This window comes from Lepisosteus oculatus, chromosome 2, assembly GCF_040954835.1.
Source record: "Lepisosteus oculatus isolate fLepOcu1 chromosome 2, fLepOcu1.hap2, whole genome shotgun sequence".
Classification (NCBI taxonomy): Eukaryota; Metazoa; Chordata; class Actinopteri; order Semionotiformes; family Lepisosteidae; genus Lepisosteus; species Lepisosteus oculatus.
In genome coordinates, this window is record NC_090697.1 from 35,252,553 (window position 1) to 35,274,579 (window position 22,027).

Genomic DNA, 22,027 nt, shown 5'->3' on the forward strand with positions numbered 1-22,027 from the left:
TCCTTATGCTCTTAGTGACCGCCAATCTCTCAGCAGATACTGGAGTGCTTGAGTTTGTGCCATCTAGAATCCTCTGTCTCACAGCTTTGGCGAGAAGAAACGCTGTCCTGTTCCATCAGTACTAATGCCTTGTGTCCATGGGAGTGCAGTGTATCCTCTTGAACTTGGTGCATAAACTCCACACATCCTACCTGTCCAGACTCTGTGACACCCCTCAGTATATCCTAAGCTATATCTTTTCAAGTGTTCCTAGCTCACCGTTTTCCACAGGCTTGTAAGCCTGCCTGATCCATCACCAGTAAGGATTCTCTCCTGGAGCTATCACTCTCTTTCCTTCCAAGCTGCAGCCTAGACACAGACTCAAACACATTCTGTTCAAATGGGCTTTATTAGACTCTTAGTCAGCCCAGAGGAGTGGCTAATTCTACAGAGAGCATCTGCTGATAGCGCATTTTCCTTATGTGTAATCTCACTTCCTTAGAGAGCTAAAAACTCACTCAGATCAGTTTGACCATCTTGGCTGAAGGTCGCATAATTTGGCTTGGAGTGTCCTCACATAGCTTTCTCACACTACCTCATAGGTCCCTAAGTTGAAATAAAAAACGAATTACACTAATATCATCACCACAATATTAACAGTAGGACTCTGATATATGCACCCCCAGGCCACCTGTTTGTTATACTGTCATACTGTGATCATACTGCATCAACAGCAAAGCTTAAGTAATATAGAAAGCACACAAGTAGTTCAAGTAGGTAGCTGCGTCAGCATGTGTAGGCTACAAAGGAATACGTAAAGGTTTATTCCATGCTGAAAAGAGAACAAAAGTAACACAATGTTTCGGTGACTCCACAGCCGAAACATTATGTTATTTTTCTTCTCTTTTCAGCATGGAATAAAAGTTTACTTATTCCATGAAGGGACAGACGTAGCTTTTAGTCATAACGGTGCAAACTCGCATAGCTTGTCTGCAGAGCCATAAAGATTGCAGCTGCATGTCAAACCAAGGATACCCAGGTCAAATATCCATCTAAGACCAACCCGGAACCACAGTAGAATTAGAGAGAGTGAATACACTAGAGACGGATGTCTGAGGAGAACCTCAAGATCAAAAAAGAGACCAAGGAACAAGTAAACTCTGGATATATGAAAATCTGTATCCCAGACCTACAGAATATCAATGAGCTAAAACACTAAGAATGAAGCATCTGACTCCAAGCTGCCAGAAGCAAAAGGAAGTTACTGTCTTTTGTGACATTGCCAATGATTACCACAACCCCAAACAGGTGTCAAAGGAAGAACATTTCAACAGAACATGTAAAGTGAGGAACTGCATGGGAAAAAGCAGACGTCTATTCCATGTAAAAAAAGAACTAACATTTTTTGCTCTAGAGCCTCCTTCAGCTGTGCGGAGCATAGAGGGAGTGTTGGGAAGGAGCAGAAAAACAATTTTATTGAATATATATTTTGGTTCTCTCTCAAGCTTGAAAAAGCTCCAAAGAAAAACATTCTCTCTTTTTTAAGGTGGAATTGACTTTGTTTTGTTATAGAAGTCTGCGTGTTGAAAACATGAGTAGCAGCGTTAAGACACCCAACACTACTCTTTATCACTCTGTGCACACTAAGAATGTTTCATTTTGTTGTTCCAGCTTAAAACATTATACAGTATATGATTATATATATTATTATAACATATTATATATAATTCAAATTGAGTTCAGCTCAATCGTTATTGCTGTGCCCATTACAAAGTGATCTAATGTTTTTTGTTTCAAAATCTAAATTTAAAGCATCCATGTGCACAGCGAAACAACATTTTAAAAACTACAAATGATTTTACAACCTCCTTGTACTGTTTGTGTAACAGAGATGATTTAAAAATGGACATTGTACAAACCTCTCTCTCATCCATGTGCAGCCACTGTTTGGGGTCATCCTCTGTGGCCAGGAAAGCAATTAAATCAAGAGCTGTAAGTCGAGTTTGACGTCTGGATGACACAAAGATCAGCACAGGCTTGGCAGGGGAATGACTGCGGATTGCTGTGAAATAAAACAACAGTTTCTATTTTGCTGCTTGCTATGCACTCTTAAAACAGGTGAGCCTAAGAAGCCCTGGGTACATTTATTGTTCATTAGTGGTTTTGTAAGCTGCCACTGTGAAGAAATGATTCATGAGAACTGCCAGGATGGCTCAGTCTCACCGCCAGTGAAGTGTCTCATGTGCAGTTGTTAAAAAGAAGAAATTGAACATTATCAGAGAATTATTTTCAGAGAAGCACCTCACTGCTTGGAGCTCACTATAGTTTCTTTTAAATCCAAATCGGGATTACACAATTGGTTCTAAAGCTGCCTAATCTATATATTTAACTGTAAAATAAAGATATAGTTGAGATTTTGATGAACTATGAACAATTTGAGGTAAAAGTGATGGACACTGGACTTCAACAACCATAAATTAAGATAAATTATACTATTCTTTATAATATATATATATAAAAGTATAAATAATATAAAAATCCACTCTCCAAATCATGTAGTTCATTAACAATACATTATGTAGTACTTCAGAAATGCAAGAAAGAAGAATTATTGGAACATAAAAACAATGGGTTGTCTTTAACAGTGTTATTAAAAAGCCACCAGATTTACATTACATTTAAATTATTTTAATATTTTTGTTAAATATGGATTATACTGTATATTCCCATGAAAAAACTATGATTGCACTTTGTATAAATCATAATTTAGGTAAAACTGTGTTTCTTTGGATGAGTTGAAGGTAAATTATTATTACAATTCTAAAATTAATATATCCAATTTGTGGAATTTACAAGCTAACTGTACAAAAAGTTTCACTTACATGTGTTGATAAACAGTCTTTTTAAACAAAGATATTGCCACATAAAATTGAAATTAAAGTTAATTTGAAACATTAAGGAAATGTAATAAATAACAGATGTTTATTTTACGAAGTAAAGGCCTGTGTCCTTACTCTCTCAGTTCTCCAAAAAATCTGTTTATATGTTAGATATCATTGGTAAATGTATTGTGCTTTGTGGTATTCCATACGTACAGTATCTATAGAAGACTAGAAGATTAATTGTTTCCAAACTGTTCAAGTTGTATATTAATGAAAATGATTACATTTTTTTTAATTGCTTTCAATTTTTCAAATCAGCCCCCATTGCTTATTTTTTATCATTCATTGATTCCATGCTGTACACCCTTACTATAATTTCCTTAATAATTATGAACCTTCATAATGAATTAATGTGGATCCTACTCAGCGTGCTGACCATTGGATTGGGTGCACTGCTCTTGGTCTGGTCAGCCTAGGCCACTGCCTTCAGTGGATGGATTTGGTTTTCATTAAATTATTTTTATTAAAAATGTACAACAGTTTTGGCACATAAGTCATGTAATATAGCCAATCAGACTAAAGAGATTATAATTTTTCTTATAATTTTTCATCCCAATGTCCCAGCTACTGTTTCTTTTTTAAAAGCACAAATTTTTGTTTCAAGATTTAAGTTAGGCAAAGCCAAGTCACTCCAGCATAAATAGCTAATCCATAAATCAGTTTGCCTTCTATAACAAGACTTTGATGGTTAAGTGTCAATTCAAACAATGTTTCAAAATTTCAAATACAACACTTTATTTAATTTAATGTGCTTAAATTGTATTAGTTTGACTCATTCCTTTAAAAATCCCTTTTATCCTGTATCCATTTCTCTGCACCAAAAAAAAAAGCACTTGCATATTTTTCAGGTCCAACTGGTTTAGAATCGTATTTATCATTTTTTGGATGAGTATTTGTTGTACTGTGTTCTTCAATACATAAATATACGATATAAATACATGTAAAACCAAATTTATTCATAATTTCACAGCTCTTTTCAAATACTGTAATAAAGAAAATCAAAAGAGTAGAAAAGGTATCTTATTTTTATTAAATATCCACTGATTGATTTTTAAGGCAGTTTTTCTTAAAATATTTCAGCTGTTTATAGTTTATTCTCATTGTCCTCACTGAACCGAACCCCTGACAATATCCATAGAACATATCAAATTAGAAGGAAAGGTAACAAAGATCATATTCATGCTAAGATAAAATGTATTCGGATCTACGTTTGTGGGGTGGATCTCTGGAATTCTTTGGATAATTAATTAAAATGGTGTACAGATATTTGTATACTAGTATTTCTAAGTATACAATTTTTACATTTTACATAGCTATTGCATTAACCATTAATTAATTAAATTGTTTTATTTATACAATTGGGTACAATAACCTAATTTAAATAATAAGATATACGAATTACAGATGAATTGGCAGCTGGAAAAGTATGGTGTTTAATTTATTAATTTTGTAATGAGGAAATGACTTTATGAATTTACTTATTTCTCTATTTTGTACATGTATGTATTACATCTTCTGTAGAACGTCTGCATTTCTGAATCTGATGTTTCTTTAACAAATTATTTTCAAAGTCAAATTCTATACACTTTCTAGGTATCAGTTAAGTTCACTCATGCTTAATTTTAGATCCCTGTTTTAACTCCATAGGACCAGTAGTGAAACTAGGATATGATTAACCTTGTTAAAGGTAGGGGTTAAAACCTGTGTATGTAACTCAGTAGGGCACGTAACTTAAGAAGGATTCACAAGGATTGCTTTTGTCATAATTATTTCAAATGGAATGCAAAAGTAAATAAAATCTGAGCATGTAAAGGTTTACCTTGAAAAGCTGGCTTGTTCATGCTTGCCATGCGAGGACAGTAGTGCTGTCCGGGGTAGCCATGAATGTGCACTTCCAGTGGAACTGGGCGTACAGATGGACGGAAGTTGAACAATCCCATCTGGAAAGAAATGAGGCTCGGTAATGGTTATATGATATAAAACAATTGAAACAAAACAAGGAAAAATGGCTTTGATAGCAGATAGGTCTTTGATACCTACTGAGATTTGTTCTCTTAAGGAATAAGTACTTGCTTAATGTACTACATATTAGCAATTATTTTAATATATCTGTTAAAATGACATGATGACCCAATATAAAAAATGTGAGCATTCAACTACAATAGGGCTTGTCCCAGTTGAGTTTAATTATTCCTCTTTAATGTCTTCTCCTGAGATGTCATTTTCTTAGAAGTGTTGTTTTCTTGGAGGTGCGTGTGTGTGCATATTTAACGGCCTATATAATGGATGGGGTGGCTAAACAAAATGTCCTAATATAAACAGCTCAGCTAAGATTTATTAACAAATCTAGTCAGGGCAATGAGGAAAACGGCAATAGGAATATTGAAGAACAGCCCAAGCAATCCGTTTGCCAGAGAAGAGGACTATATAGTATCTTTTATAGAAACTATGGGAGTCAGACAATGACTTCAAAAGACAGAAAAAAAAACAATCCAGGGAAATCCTACACAGAACTAAATTCTCTCTTAAAATCCAAATAATATGTTAAAAGCATTTTTAGTTCACCATCACTTTTATGTTATTGGCTACAGCGAAACAAAAAATGGCTGCAGTGAGACTTTTTCAAAGAAACACAATGTCCACATTGTTAAAGACATTTGCTTGGTTGTGTAATTATTATATATATAAAAAGTGCAGCTGAATACATCAGAATCACATTTCACAGCAACGCTATAGAAATCAATGATCTTCTCCAGCATCAGTTATACAAACCTATGACATGCGTGAAGGAAAAACAAAACTAAAAAATAAACCTTGATAATATTCATGACCATCCATTTCTTTAAAGACTACATTATCTAATTACATCATAATATACACAGTACTACCAATTCAAATTATTTACAAGCCTCTGGAAATGTCACTTTAATGCATTTTTATTGAATTTGTAAGTAGCACTTGTAACCCATATGATGGTGAAGTGGTTGTGCTATGAGAGTACCTGTCTGATTCCCAGCCAGTCTGCTAAGTCTCTAGCATTGGCAAGTGCTGTTGAAAGTCCCACAACCCTCACAGGCTTGGCAGTGTGAGAGGAGATAAAGTTTGTCCTTGATACAATGACTTCAAGTACTGGACCTCTGTCTTCCCCTGTAAAAAAATGTGAAAACTGTCTGTCAACATTATGTGTTATCAAGTATTGAAGCTTCAGCTTAAGCCTTTGACAGAGCACTACACGACTAAGTACAGTGATTCAGCCTAAGATATTGACTGTGCACTTTCAAAACTTGTTTTCCTTCTTGTTGGTAATTTAGGTTTAGCCTGGATGCACTATAAGGGTCATTTGCCAGCTCTAAAAAATAATTTCCTAAAGTCAACTTCCTGAGTGTTGCAGCATGACGTTGCTCAAGATAAAATGAAACACATGGGAAATGTGTGCAAATTATTTAGACACAATTCACTGCATACCTAAACAATATAAAAGAATTGTATACATATATGTTCTGCTGCTTTAAATACATGTACAGTACAGCCTATCATTATAATACTGTTAAAGGTATAATGCATTTTAAACAATATCTATAAAGAGCAGTAAATTTCATTGTCACATTACCTATAAAATATAGGCAAAGCTTAAATCCTAGAGGTGACTGAAAAATAGCTTTGCTAGAATATGCTATTGTTAATCTACTGTTCATCTATTGTCTCAATTAAAATATTCACACATACAATTAAATAATTTGAAAACATGATTGGTGTGCAAGTTTTTTTTTATCCCTACCTAACAAAGGAACTTATGTATGTCATAACATGTAGGTGTGTATGTGCATACAGTAACACGAATGTGTCAAAACTAAACACATTAAAAATAACCACAAACTCTAGATAATTTTTATTATTTCACTGAAAAACATATACATAAGTACGTATATTTTTCTTAAAAGTGTTGAAATCACCAATCACCATCATCAGTATGTGAGTGGCAAATGACATACTAAGATAAATATCAAACTGCTTCTCAGAGATCAAATTTGAATTTGAAATTCATGTTGAAACATTAATTTTTGATTTTCTCTTTAAAGAGTGGTACGATATTGCTCATTTATAAAAGTACTACAGTACATCTGCTGTGGTAAAATGACTCCAAAACATCATGTGACTGCTGTCCACCCTTATCAATACCACAAAAATTAGGTCAGTCTCACCTGTTCGTCTGACTACATCCCATTTCCTCTTGGTGCTAAGGAAAATTCAAGTCTAGCTAAAATTATTAGTTCACTACATTTTGTATATCTTTTTCAGCCACAGCATAAATAGACCACAGACTGCATCCTGTATACAAGTGGAGGTGGGACATACAGCATTCAGAGGAGGAGCATGAAAACCGTGTTCAGTCACATTTTACGGATTACCTTGCATTTAATTCGAATTAACTTTAAGGTGTTACTAAATGTTCCATTTTCTTCTTCAGAGTAAATGAAGTGCTACATAAGCTATCTCACTCATGTGAATAGTGACAGACAGCTCCTGAATGAAGAGACGATCTTTTTTCCGGCAGCAACACACCCAGTAAATGAATCTCGTCGATGACAAGAATGGCGACTTTCTGGACGTAGCTCCTGTTCTGCCAGCTCCTGCTGACGCCGTCCCATTTCTCTGGGGTGGTGACAATGAGGTCTGCCTGCGCGATAGCTCTCATGTCTGGCGTGACGTCCCCCGTCAGTTCCACCACCCTGAGAAGAACAGCCCACATGTCACTGCCCTGTCCCTGGGACCCTTTTCCAAAGACGCCACCAGCAAAGCCACAGTCTCAAGCTTCTGTAGATTTTTATGGTCTTCCTCTTCAGCTCCAGTAATCGATCATTTGAAATCTTTGCTTGCAATTTTCCGCTTAGAGAAACTGCATTAGCACCAATAATTGCGAACAGGTGGAAAACACAGGGAGGGCCAGCAGAAACTGTAGCTTTAATGAGATCCACATAAGCAAGAAAAAAATGCCTGCCTCAACATTGTGTATACAAAGAAGCATGTAATTATTAAGCATTCCATCTTTTCACATGGAGGATTTTACTTACTTTTTTCCCAACTTTTCTTCTATCCTGATCTTCCAGTCATCTATCCTTTCACGGACCAGTGCTTTTAAAGGAGCAATGTACACTGCCTTTAAATGAGAGAAGACAAATTCCTTTTGGAAAACTTTAGAAGAAAACCTTATTAATCCATCAAAACAACAGAGAAGGCATACTAACCTGTGCCTAAAAATAAAGTTTAATAGATTTTTATCTAACATTAGGTCAACACGATCCTTTAAAGCCAAAGAGAGATGGCTTGAAATATTACCAGTATTTGTCTGTACGTTTTCACACTAATATGTACCCAGTCCAGTTGAAGAAATACATTGGTTGTATTTCTACAACACTCATCGTGTAGATATTGGCAAACAATACTGTGGCTATAAACTGAGATTTGTTTTTTTTAGCTTTAGACTCCATGTGAGACCACGTACACACCTTGGATGCAGGGTACTTGTTAAAGACCCTGAAGATTGCCATTTCAGCAGCCACCGTCTTCCCAGAGCCTGTGGGAGCTCCAAGTAGGACATTTGTGTCAGTGTGATAGAGGGTGTGGAAAATCTGCGTCTGAATGGGGTTGAAATGTGTGAATTTATACAGGCTCTCGTACTCTCGGCTCTCCAAGGCAGTGACTGGCAGAGGCTGCAGATCCAGCAGTTCTGCAATGGTAGAATAACAAATTAATACTTCATAAATAAAATGGAAAAACGAGAAACCACTCAGAGATTAAGGGGGATTAAAGCATTAAGAAAGTCTCAATGACATGAAAAACATTCTCACAACACATAGGAGTGCTTCCATGATGTAAAAATAACTGCAGTCCAAAGCATAAAAAAAGAGTTTTCAAGTAGTATCCACTCATGGAATGTCTGAATGCACATTTTGCATATTCCAATGAGAAACCTTGCCAATTGATATTGTTGAGCAGGAACATTACCAAAACGTATATCACAATATATATTTCTTAAAGCACAGCAAAGAAAGGGGTGAAACAACAAGACAAAATACGCGTTCTTTTTATGGTAATTGATTATAATATATAGTTAGTATACACATAATGGACTAGTAAAAGATTTTATATGCCAAAAAGTACTCTTACTACACAGTCAAACTATTATAAATAATGTTCTCCCAGAAACAAAAATGGCTAATCACCCATTGCACCATTCCACCTGCAACATGCGATTCTGAAATTACTTTCAATAACAACATCTAATGCAAAAATCAATGGAACTGAAAATATGTTTGTTGTGTATTACACATGCATTAATGATACTAATAAGATTGATTAATGCATTTTTCTCAGGATTAATATAGAATATTAAGATAGATTATTTTTCCTGACATTGTAGAGTACTTCATTTCAAAATGACCTTTAAAAACTTAGCTGCAGTATTACCTGTGTGTGGTGGGTGCCTCTCTGGTAGTATGAGATGCTGGAAGTTGATAATGCACACAGCCTCTGCTCCAAGCCACCTGTCAGAAACAGCACGTATGTAGTACTGGGAAGGCAGGGGTTCAAATATTGGAATAGTGAACACCAACTGCTGGGGCTCATGGATCACAACCTGGAAAAAACATAAAAGGATAAAGACTTTACATCCTCACAGAAAACAAATGGGGAACGCTACATAAAAAATAGACAAGCTAAAATTCAAGTTATGAATTCCCCTTTACAATTACATCCTCTTAACCCCTGAAAGGAAACACAGGAACTTTAAACCTCAGCTAGTACTTACACTTACAGTACAATGAAATCTACAATGCCTTAAATCAGCAACAGGAAAATAAATACCAAAAACACACAATCAGAACTTGAGAGATTAAAAGACTCATACTCAAAAACCATACCTGCTTCTTCTGTAGAAGAAAATATTCTGAATGGTAAATGTGGTCATTTGTAGGATCCTCAACCCAGATCCACCAAGGTTCTCCCACTGAGCCATGAACCTTGAAGGGGACAAAGGAAAAAAATGAACCAAGGTCAGATTACACAAATGTATCAAATGAAACTATCACCGCTTAAAATGTGATGCTTTTTTCCTTTTGAGGTCTTCTCTTATGAAGCTGTATATCTAGTAAATATAGGGCCTCATTTAAGAAAGGTTCTTATGACAAAATGTATATAACATGTAATGCGATTCTATATTTGATGAGACCATCTTATGCTCAGTTACTAGAAATATGGATTTATTTATTACAGATTTCAAGTGCTAATGTCATGAACTGTGCTAAACAGCTAGAATAATGTATTCTCAAGCTAGCATAAAAACGTAACTAAAAATGAAAGGATTGTAGATGCATCAAACTGAGGGGTAATAGGAAGAACTTCGATTTAAAAAAAAGATGGCAATGTAGATTATTCCATCCCAAAAGCTAGGTGACAGATCAATAAAGTATTTTCCATACCCACCTAGCCCACAACTATTACCTATTTCCTTTACAGATGATTGAGAAGAGTACAGATCCCCATCATGCATTGTTTGATCTGGGATAATAAAACTTGACACACTTGGTCTATGCCCTTTGTTTTCAATCCCAGAGGGACATGGGGGCCAAGAGGTTTCTCCCATATCAGCAGTAGTCTGTCTCATTTTAGACCAGACCTCAAACATGACCAGGATTTGAAAAATATTTCCAGGAGGAAACTATTTTAATTCCGGCTGCAAATCCATTCTTGGGACTGCATTTCCACCTTCAGGGAGTTCAATATTACTCTGTGGTGTAAGCTGTTTAAATTGCATCTCCACTGAAGAAGGAAGTAGAGGATTCTAAATAAGTGGTCTTTCTAAATAAATGGTCTTTCCAGCTTCAGAGAAAAAAAAAATATCTGTCATCTTTCCCTTAACTGAAAGTATTATTTTTAAAACCCCTAAAATCAGTTTTAGCAAGAATTCAGGTTTACTAATACCTTAATAAACCACAAAGAAACCAAACAAAACATGATGCATACCAATGTTTGATTTCACTCGCCTTTGAAAAAGAGGTGCTAGAAGTATGGGATTCGTGGCGCCATGCAGGATAACCTGTTGTCAGTGTAAAACGTGTGGCTGAAACCTGTGAAGTGCTGTTCTGAAGCAATTCTGGGTGTGATAAAACCAGCCAAGTTTGAAGTCATGCTTCATGGCATTGCTTTAGTGCACTGATGGTTCCCGTTTACTACTACTGAAGCCTAAAAGCCCATGATGACTGCCAAAGAATGAATGAATCAATTAAACATTCATCAAATATTCACTCAATTATAATTGTACTGCTTTTTGGGTTTGCCTAAGTTGTTTTAATTTTACATTTAAAGTCAACCAAAGACTGAAGCGCACCCGAGTGTTTAAAAGATAACAATGAAACGTCAAAGAAGAAAATTGAACTGTAAGGAATAACACCATTCCGGAGGCAGATCTAAATCCTAAGAAGAATCTACTGTATGAATGGGTGTTTGAAGACATATGGAAAAGATGATTATTTGTAAGCTAGTTTCTGGAAAATAAACTTACATATGTACATTGGCTTACACTACATATATGTCCATATGGCAAGGATTATACTTAAGCTTTTGGAATTTAGTTTCAAGTCTCTTATTAACAGGGCATGCATTACTGATTGAACCTGAACATGTTTCTATCTTTACCACATTCATTTACTGTACTGTATAAATTAGAACTACTGCATGACTGTATGTCTTAAAGTGAAAGGCTCTCTTAAAAAATGTCCTCTTTGACGGACAATGGTAAAATGTTTTGCACTTTGAATTCTGTATGTTTGAGTGGCAGGATGGCCCAGTGGTTAGCACTGCTGTGTGCAGCACTGAAGCCCTAGATTCAGCAGAAATCTCATTTCAGGAAAACACCTCTCTTGCGTTGTGAGTTACACTGTCCCAGACATAATAACCCACACTGAAGAAAGGAAAGAAAATAGTCTAGTTGATTTTTTTGGTAATTATTAGATTTCCTTTATATGAAGTGGACCATACAGTACACTGTACACAGCAGAGAGACCATTAGGTCAAGATTCAATAATACAGTTTCTCAAAAAGTAAACTGCAAATAGAAAAAAGCTTGAACATTTTAAAATTCCTACCCTGGATTTAAATTACATTTAAATCAGCACAGATAGACTGCTCTGTAATACAATAGTGTCACTGGTTTTAACTTTCATCTTTAATGGCTACAATACATCCTCACACAGACTGAAGGTGGCATCTCTCTAGTTATCAAGTTGATAATATTCTATAATATACAGATTATTTATTTCATCCTTGGCCTTTCTTATGTGAACATAAGGGTAGATGGACAGGAGCGAAATGGCTCTGAGGCAGTGATCATTCGGAGGTGAGCTGAGTATGGTTTCATTGTGAAAACAATCAAAAACAAAAATGCTGCATTCTACCATGTTAATTCTGCTGTGTTGGAGCAGATCAACTGAATCATATGCTCTGTTCATCTGCTCCAAAAATAGATTTAAGAAATCTATACATGGAGAAAATCTTCTTTTAATCCGTCCTGCTTTAAGACAATGTCCCAACAAAAAAGGCTCACCTGAAGTCCACACCTGTGTCATTTCTGTTTCTAAAAAGACACTGTGCTATAGTATTTGTTGAATAATATAAACTTGATATGACTTAGGCAAACAAAATCACCTTATATAAACATCATATCACTTTAAATATCACCTTATATTCTAGACTTTAATTTTGAAATCCAATTACATTAGGTTTTGAGCTTAATTTTCATGAAAGGTGACGTTTTACCAACATTAACTAGAGAAAAACAGCTGCCTTACCTTGCAGCTCATCTGTTTTAATGTGAGATGTGGTTTTGCTTATTCATCAACAATGTAAAAACCTTCAACAACGCTGACCTGTATTCCTTTATATACGTGCTAATAGACTATATGTTACGGAAAACATTTAACATGCTGATACAAAAGTTTATGACAAAATGATCTTCTAGCACATTCTGGCATCTCTATTTCTGGGTGACAGTACAGTCACATTAACCAAGTACTTGGCCAAAATACTTTTTGAGCTGATTATCAGATTCCAGTTAAGACACTTTTATCTATGTGGAATAATACTGAACTACAATTAATACTCAGCAGAATCAGCTGAATAGCTAACCTCTGCAAAAGAGAACATGCAATGCATTACAATACAAAGGAAGCATTACAAATAAAGTAGGGTATTAACTCCTTATATCTGATTTACGTGACGAGAAAAGAAGGTGGTAATTTATTACTCAGGTAATACTTGTTTAAATTGATTATTTTCTGAAAATAATCTGTGCACTAATGTTGGAAGTAATGCCCAGTTCCTATGCTTAAAGTCTGACATTACAAATAACTGTGTAAATATCTGTTTTATATACTGTATACACACAAGTGTATATTCAGTAAAGAATTGAAGGTCACACATTACATTTTTCTAGGTTTGAAATCATTACCGAAAAAATAAAACAATAACTGGATAGATGTACCAAATTTAATTCTCACTTTTAACTATACATATAAAAAACCCCCTCAAAACTAGACTGAATTTAGCTTGTTCCTTATATCTATACTCTTCAATGACCTTGGCAGTAGGCATAACAAATGCATTTCAGCATGGTTAGGATGGTCATTATGGATACAAATCGATTTCAACTGCACAAGGAGCTGGTGCTATCAAAGTCCACCTTTCAGGCATTTTGTCTTTCCATTCGAAATTGGATGACCACTCAGAAGGTTATTATGCCAAGAGAACTGCCTTTGTGCTTTCAAAAGGTGGGTGTCACCAGAAGCTTAAGCCTTTACAAGCTAAGCTGGCAATAATACAGAGGCTCTGTACCGACAAGTGGCCCGTTGAGAGTGGGTGTGTGTGTATGTATGTATGAGCAAGACAGGGAGATAAAGAGAGTAGGGCTAAGACTAACGGGTCAATCACACTTGTCCATCTGGTTCTCAGCTGAAGATGCAACTAGGTTGGTATTATGCAAGCTTAAACAATAATCTAACAACAGGCCAATCGTGCTCAGATCCAACTGTAACAAAAAGTCCAATTTTTGCACCATAGAGAAATGGCATTACATTTTCCAGCACAGCTGGTCCTTAAGTTAAAAGATGCGGGAAAGATTTAGTGTATCATTTTATAGTTCAATGATCAGAACTACTTTCCATTTCTGTGGAACAACCACCTGGTCTTTTTTATCAGCTAACCAGAAAGAAACAATGAATACATATTTGAACTCAAAGTTTTTGAAGGACACTAAAGCCAATATGGGAAAAAAGGTTTTGATTACTTTAAAAGTAATGGTCTTTAAAAAATGTTCTATTCATTTGAATAAGATAAACGAACAAAACACCACACTACTTTAATACCAGCAGAAAGTTAGTTCAGTGAACATGTATTGCTATTATGCAAGTTTTAGTTGGTATAGTTTCTTTCCTAAATTAATTTTATCGTCATCTGTTAACCTAATCTTATTTAAAGTTTTCTTTAGCTTCTTATTAGAATTTGATTTTGAATTAAGTAATATTACTTAATTCAAAATCAAATTTTGTTACAAATATAGAATAGCATGCTGTGAATCATACATTTATAGTGTAATTACTGTTTCTATCATAGAATATATTGTATTTACATGAGTTGAAAGCACATTGCAATACCAAAAACAATTTTTAACAACTAATTATTTTACATTTTCTATTTTTCAATTATTCATCTTTTTATGAACAAATTATCATTTATTTTTTTCAACATTGCATAAAATGTTAAGACTATGTCTCAGTAGGTTGTTAAACTGGAAGGAAAAGCACAATTCCTGATTTGTAGAGCACTACAAAAAGATCCTTCTTCTGATGCAGTGCATTTAAAAGATTCTAAAGTTTGTGTTATTGATTAAACAAAAGTTCGTTTTAACAATTTATTCTGTGGTTTGTGTATTGATTAGTTTAAAGCTCATTTCTCAAGGGATGAAAATTCGCAAACAGTTTTGAATGCTATTTGAAGGTGGGATTTAGTAAATTTTTGTGACTCGTCTATGAAATTCTCAGTTATCTGAGAGATCACTAAGACATTTTCTGACCTTTCATTTTTTTAAATTCTGTGCATATGGGTAAAATCAAAACATATTATAATTCCTATAGGTTTTTAGGGATGTTGTGTTAAAATAGTACTGATAATGTAGTCAAAGATATGTTACAACACTGATTTTAATTATATTAATAATGATAAATATTGTAACGAATATGCCTCCGCGCATAACGGGGATCTTGGCTGCACTCAAGATAGGGAAATAAACTTCATGAAATAGAATTACGTATTGGTATGCTTAATAATACAACATACAGTAATATTAAAAGAAATCTGATTCAAAAACTGCCTCTGCATGCTGCTTTGTTTCTTACTCCATAATACATTGAAGTTACTAACTTGATGAAAAATAGTCCTTGTATGAGGGACTAGTCTAAGTCAGTAGACTCACACCTGAAGAAGGCTCCACGGTCGAAACATTGTGTTTTCTTTCTTCTTCTTTTCAGCATGGAATAAACCTATTACTTGTTCTGTCACATAGTTGTCACATTATAATGTCTCATACGTCACACAGTCTGCTGTGAGACTTCAGGTTAAATAATATTCACCTGGTGCACATATGAACAGACTCTTATTTGAAATGATTTTCACTAACATTAATCTAATGACTAAACATTCCTGAAAAAAAGAGTCTGAAGTTGTCACATACCTTCTTAACTACATTACAGGAACATAAAAACTGCATATACTGTATGACTAACAGTTTTTATTTAAATATTAAATATTTCTGAATATTTATTTACTTCACTATGTTAACGGTAACTAACTAAATCTGTTCTCTGTATGTGTATAACATATCCATCAGACTGTGTACATATATTATAGAAAAAAAAGAAAGTATTAATTTTCAATATTGCATCCCCTTCTCATCTGACCTGACGTTTTTTTTTCTGACCTGACAGAACAAGGAAATTTTCACTATTAAGCACTTGTTTAGCAGCACAAAAATGTAGTCTACTATGAAAAGAAGTTGATTGTCAAGTAGTACATTTAAGTTAGTGATTTAATCACTCTTGGGCATGCTTCACAGCACAAATAAAGTCCAGACATTAAATCTGGAGGATGCTTGTGCCTAGATACAAGTTCTTACTTTAACAATATACAGTGATGCTTTTTAGGGATGCCACTGTGACTCTGAACATATTTTTGCACTTTTAGCAAATCTTTAAAAGCTTTTTGAAATAACAATGGAAAATATAAGCACTATTACCAAAAACATATTCACATTTGTAATGCACCATTTTAAAATCAATAATCTTGGAAACAAGGTTTTAATCGTATAGTACAGTATATGCACAATTTACTGTGAAGCTACTTACCTGATCGTTCCATTTGAAATCCGGGTTTATGGTAAGTCTAACTCTAAGCACTGTGCGAGTGATTGGTTGGATATTTGCTTCCATTATGATGGAAGGAATCTGATGGACACACTGCTTGACCTTTAACCCGATATTCACATGATGCAACATGTGACCTAGAAGAAAAGGGCATATCACTTTACTTTCAGAATGTTAGAAACGATCTGTTAACATAATAGATTGTAAATAATAATTCTGTAAATAACAAAAAACTAAATTAAGGTGAATATTAAAGATATTAATCAAGAGAAAACATCACCTGTCCAGAAACCAAGAAAACTTGCTGTATACCCAGCAGATAAGATGCAAGGTCAAGTTAGCTATGTCACACTTCCTTGTACTGCTTGCCCAATGCTTTTATATTAGAGGTTTCAGAAATTGTGTATAATAATAATTTATTATTTTTTAAGCAAGAAGATAAGAATGGTTACAAACAAGAGATGGCCATTTAGGCCATCTAGCCTATAGTTAATAGCTCACTGATGTAAGGATTTCATTTCAGCTGTTTCTTGAAGAAAATCAGAGTGTTGGCTTCATCAACATGGCTGAGTATCTTTCCGTACTTCCACAACCACTCGCATAAAAATGTGCCACCTGAACTCAGTTTTAAATGCTTTGCGTTCCACTGCTTATTCTGAAGGAATGTGTTGATGCCTTTGAGGATTCTGAATACTTGTGTCGGGAACCCTGGTAGTGTCCTCTGTTCAAGACTAAAAAGGTTCAGTGCAACCTGTCAGAGCAGGACATTCTGTGTATCTGGTAGCTCTACTCTGGATTGATTCCTGAGCAGCAACATACTGGCTTTAATGTGATGACCAAAATTATACACAATATTCTAATAAGGCCCTACTAGTGTGTTAGACATTTAAAACATAACATCACGTGATTTAAATTCTCCACTTTTCACTATATCCTAATATGTTGTTTCACTTTTTATTGCTAACCATCAAATTCTACAGCTATCAAATTTAGAAGGCGAAGTATTTTGGCATGGGTTTGTGAATCATCAGCTTTTAAAATCTTTGCAAACTATCTGGGGAAACTAAGCCTGACATTGTTTCATTTTTCATATTACCATTCTATGAAGCTTGCTATGCATCAAGGGTATCCAGTCGCGGTCCTGGAGGATGTTTGTCATTTCATTTATTCCAGTCTGCTCTTACTAACCTAAATCTGCCTATTGTTTTCTTAATTAAGCCCTTCTCTTCAAGTGTTGCTGTTTCAAAGAGACCTAGAAAACCTACAGACACATGGGTCCTCCAGAAACCAGATCGAATACCCTCTGATATATCCTCTGATACAGTACCTGCAGGCTGGATTCCTCAGTCTCCTTGTGGACTCTAATTGCACATTTAGTGAGAATATGAAACGAAACATTCAAAGGAACAAAATCTATAGCATAATGTAAGTAATAAAATATGATATTTGAATTTGAGTTTACTATCAATAAAAATCCCATTGAAATATCTGTATTGAATTTTATTACCTGCTTATTAACTAATTACAGTAAATGTCTAATAATCTTGGTAAGGCTGTATGTACATTTTGATGACATAAATTCAAGGGCAACATTGAAATTATTTTGTCAATCATAAAGAAAAAAATATATATTTAGCTTTAATATACAGTACTACCAATAATGATTTCACATTAAAGAAGAAGCTATACAAAACCATCTATAGTATTATGCCCATCACAAATCTTTGTTGCACTCTAGATTTACCCTGTTGATTTACGTTTTTGTGCTAAACAAGCATACCTATTTCATCCTTTCTCATGTCCTTCAGCTTGTCTATGGTGAGCTTCTTTTCCTCCAGCCTGGATAGGACGGACCCTGGCAGTGCAGGAAACTGGCGCAGAGGGTTGGCCCAGCCCCACAGGCGCTTGTCGATGACCTTGCAGAGGTTGAGCAGACGGTACGTCATAGCAGGCCATCGTTTCCGCAGAGCAATTTCGAAAAGGGCTCGGACAATTCGAGCTGCATTCTGCATATTGGGAAAGAAAAACAATAAGGGTTTATAATTAGCACACTGACATTTCATTGCAAATCTGGACCTGAACTCTGGGAGTCTGGACATTTTTTTATATAAATCAAACTCCCAATAGAAATGGAATGTGTGTAAAGCAGTATTACTCACCCTCATGTAGCTGTATTTGTAATTGTTGTGATCTGATACTACATAAATTGTGTACGTTGATTAGACAGGACATATATTTTCATATTCTGTGTATTATTTTGACTGCTTTGATTTCCTCATAAAAACTTTTAATATTATAGTAAGGACTAATTTGAGCATTTATTTTATTTACCTACTGATGGCAAAAAATGAATAGAATGTATGTAAATAGTGCATTATTATGAAAAAAATAACCATCCTTTGTGTTTTATACACTTCATCACAAAGATGAAACATCAATAAATGCATTAACTCATTTATCTGCTCACTTGCTTCTAGTGAAAATGCAGGCTCCAGCACGCAGCCTATCTAAAACTGTACTTTTTTCTATTAAAATCTATTTTTTTACTTTCAACTTCATAACTGGTTGACACTTTATGTTTAGCAGATATAATGCAGGGATGACACACAGACAAATTGTAAAAACACAATTCCATGCACGGCAGGAAAACAAAATTAGCGTAAGCGTAGACTGGAATGCTGGGAATGTCACAGTGCTTCCCGGAAAAGGTGTCTGGAGACAACAGTAATGAGAAATACAACTAGATTTTGCAAAGCCATTTCAGGTATCAGTGGGTAATGAAACATTCGAGTTTAAAGAAGCTTTAGCTGTATTTCTTTTTGACGTGTTGTGGCGAAACTGTATTGGAGGGGAGGGATTTACCGTAACTTGTAAATATGTTTAAAATAAATTATGTACATTTTATCTGCTAATATTGTTTAGTCACATGGCAGTTTCACAAAGCCTCTAAACAGTTACAGATGCTACCAACTGGAAGTAACCTTGAATGTCTCTGTACATCAAGGCAGCAGAAGAGAGAACTGAACTAAGGTGAAATCGTATTGGCCTAATTAAATCAAATGGTACCTAAGAAAGTCCAGGACATATCACAGTTTCAGCAAGAGTTTCAGGGGAAGGGGGAGATCAGAAAATGGCTTTGCACAATGATTGACACTCAAGAGTATCAATTAGAAATAGTAAATACTCATAAGAAGACAAGATCCTCAAGACTGCCATTCAAGGGTGACTTCAGAGTGAACACCGAAATGTGAAAAATCCTTTCTGTAAAGAATAAAAAATCAGGTCCTGGGGTGCTTGTTTTAATTGAGGGAGACTGATTAAAAGTTTACCATCATACTTTAGCCAAAGATTGTTGCCTTTTTTTCTTAAGCCTGGTCACAAATGGACATTGGTAAAGGTTAATAACAAAATAGCAAGCATCAAACACCTTGGCCAAAACTTCAAGAAAACATAATCAATCTGTGTTTTGATAGACTATCACAGCTAGAAGTCAAACATTTAGCTGAAGATAGCAGATCAGATCAAAACCCTGGAGGGGCCTGAAGGAGCTTGAGAGCGTCTACCAGAGTAATGATCAAATATCTCCCATGAGTCATTTGAGAACCTATTGAAAGACTACAGGAGATGATTTCTCAAGGTTAACAAATACAAAAGAGGATGACTGATGGGGAATGAATAAATATGAACATGTTTAGAAATATATACAGTATGTACCGTATATGTTTGTTACTGACAGATTATGTTTATACAATATTGACAATCATAAGTTTTCGATTTTGAATAGTTTCTGTTAAGAATGTTTACTGTACGCCTGAATTTTCATTCTAGATTAACATTAGTACCATTTAAAATAATTTAACCAGGTCAATTGAGAATAAATTCTAATTTACAATGATGACCTGAGGCCTTCACCTTAGTAGAACAAAAAAAAAAAACATTAAAATGTGGATGTTATTATATGTATTATTAAATGTATTGAAATGTGCAAGCATTACAAAGGAAGTTATTTACCTACATAAATGAAAACAACATATGACATACAACTGCATAATTTCATCTTTAAAAATCACTCTCATAGTTAGCAGCACTGTATTGACTTTTGCCTAGAAACAGTAGTTGTTCTTGGGTGATTCAATCTAAAAAAAATACTACATACAATATTTTGAGATGACACCTGAAATAAATTATGATAATTTGGAGCAATGTACAGGCGCTACACTTTCTTTAATAATATTTCCTCAATGTTTCAGATGGTAATGTTGTTTTCAAATATTTAATGACAAAATCACTTCATCATTTAAATCAAGTCAATATGGAGATATGTTTAGAAGCATACTGAATTTTGCAAATTGGGGAAAAATATGGGAAATGAAACCTAGCTACATTAATTTGCATGTATACATTTGAAGTATTGTTGCAAGCTCAATGTGCTTATTAAAAATCAAATATAAAATCACCTAAAAATGAAGCTGGCATTTTTGAGATTTTAAAGAAACCAAGGTGTGCATTACAACCCATACATTTTGAACTAAAAAACAAATCTTTAGCATATTATTTTTTGCATGTATGTAAATGCATGTCAAATGCAATAATAAATCTCCAGCAAGGAATTTGTCTAACAGAACATGCATTAGTAAATTATTTCTAGTAATCTGACTTCTGAGCTGTAAACTATATAAAATGACGTTGCTTAAAATGAATATTTTTAATTTTGCTTTACCTTTCACTTAGGGGTAGCAAAGTTTTTAGTGAAATCACCAATGATGCATTCAACTGTTAAAGGCACCAAAAACTAATGGAAATGAGTGCATTTGAAGCTCACTGAAGCTCACAATCCTCTGTAGTGATCTAGTGGTTGAAGTATGACCCTGATCAGAGACATTGTTATTGGTTTTGACCCTATGAAAACTAAACATCTTTACAGCACCTGTACACCTTTTGTCTACAGTTTTAGTGGCATTGATCAGTGAAACATTATTTGCCCTACAAAGTGGATGTGATCCAACAGTTCATACCAGCATGGAGGTTATGAACCTTTCTGCATAAAATCTTATAACTCACTCCTAGACAAGGGAAGCCTTTTAAAAATCTTTCAATTTTACCTTCTACTGTAGTGCAGTTGATGAAGAATTTGAATGTAATGTAATTAAATTAAACAAGATAGCATATTATATAGTAAATGTATGAATGTGTCATGACAACAAATGGGAAAGAGATCCAGTTTTAACATATCACAGGAAATCACAGGAAAAAATATGAAAGATTAAAAAAAAAGTTTACAAGACATAGCAATGGTCATAAAAGCATCCCACTGATTACTGCTTTATAGCATCATCATAAAAAACAACAACAGCAGCAATAATAATAATTGTTAATATACTGTAAATACTAAATATATCAGTATATATATATACACTACATATAAAATACCGATACTGATAAAGTTTTATTATAAACTCTTTTTAAGACATTCAAAGTGTTGGGACTCTCAGTCCTACTTTTGATTATTTAATACTGTATCTTACCTTCTCATTTTATTTATACAACACAAAAACAATAATGTAAATAATCATGACATCTCTCTATAAACAGGTATAAACTATATATATATATTCCACCCACTGGACAATTTTCACA

General features: G+C 34.5%; 1 protein-coding gene across 2 annotated transcripts in view; it reads right to left on the bottom strand.

The window, feature by feature from the left end:
• ascc3 (activating signal cointegrator 1 complex subunit 3) overlaps window positions 1–22,027 on the bottom strand; it is a 372,889-nt gene that overhangs the window by 53,337 nt on the left and 297,525 nt on the right. For both annotated transcript variants that reach the window (XM_069178640.1, XM_069178641.1), the window contains exons 21-30: window positions 18,171–18,396; window positions 16,373–16,527; window positions 9,842–9,940; window positions 9,390–9,558; window positions 8,429–8,649; window positions 7,994–8,079; window positions 7,485–7,651; window positions 5,923–6,068; window positions 4,741–4,861; window positions 1,899–2,041 (exon numbers count right to left, since the gene is read on the bottom strand). In XM_069178640.1, the coding sequence (XP_069034741.1) occupies window positions 1,899–2,041; window positions 4,741–4,861; window positions 5,923–6,068; window positions 7,485–7,651; window positions 7,994–8,079; window positions 8,429–8,649; window positions 9,390–9,558; window positions 9,842–9,940; window positions 16,373–16,527; window positions 18,171–18,396 (1,533 nt within the window). The remainder of the gene's footprint in view (window positions 1–1,898; window positions 2,042–4,740; window positions 4,862–5,922; window positions 6,069–7,484; window positions 7,652–7,993; window positions 8,080–8,428; window positions 8,650–9,389; window positions 9,559–9,841; window positions 9,941–16,372; window positions 16,528–18,170; window positions 18,397–22,027) is intronic.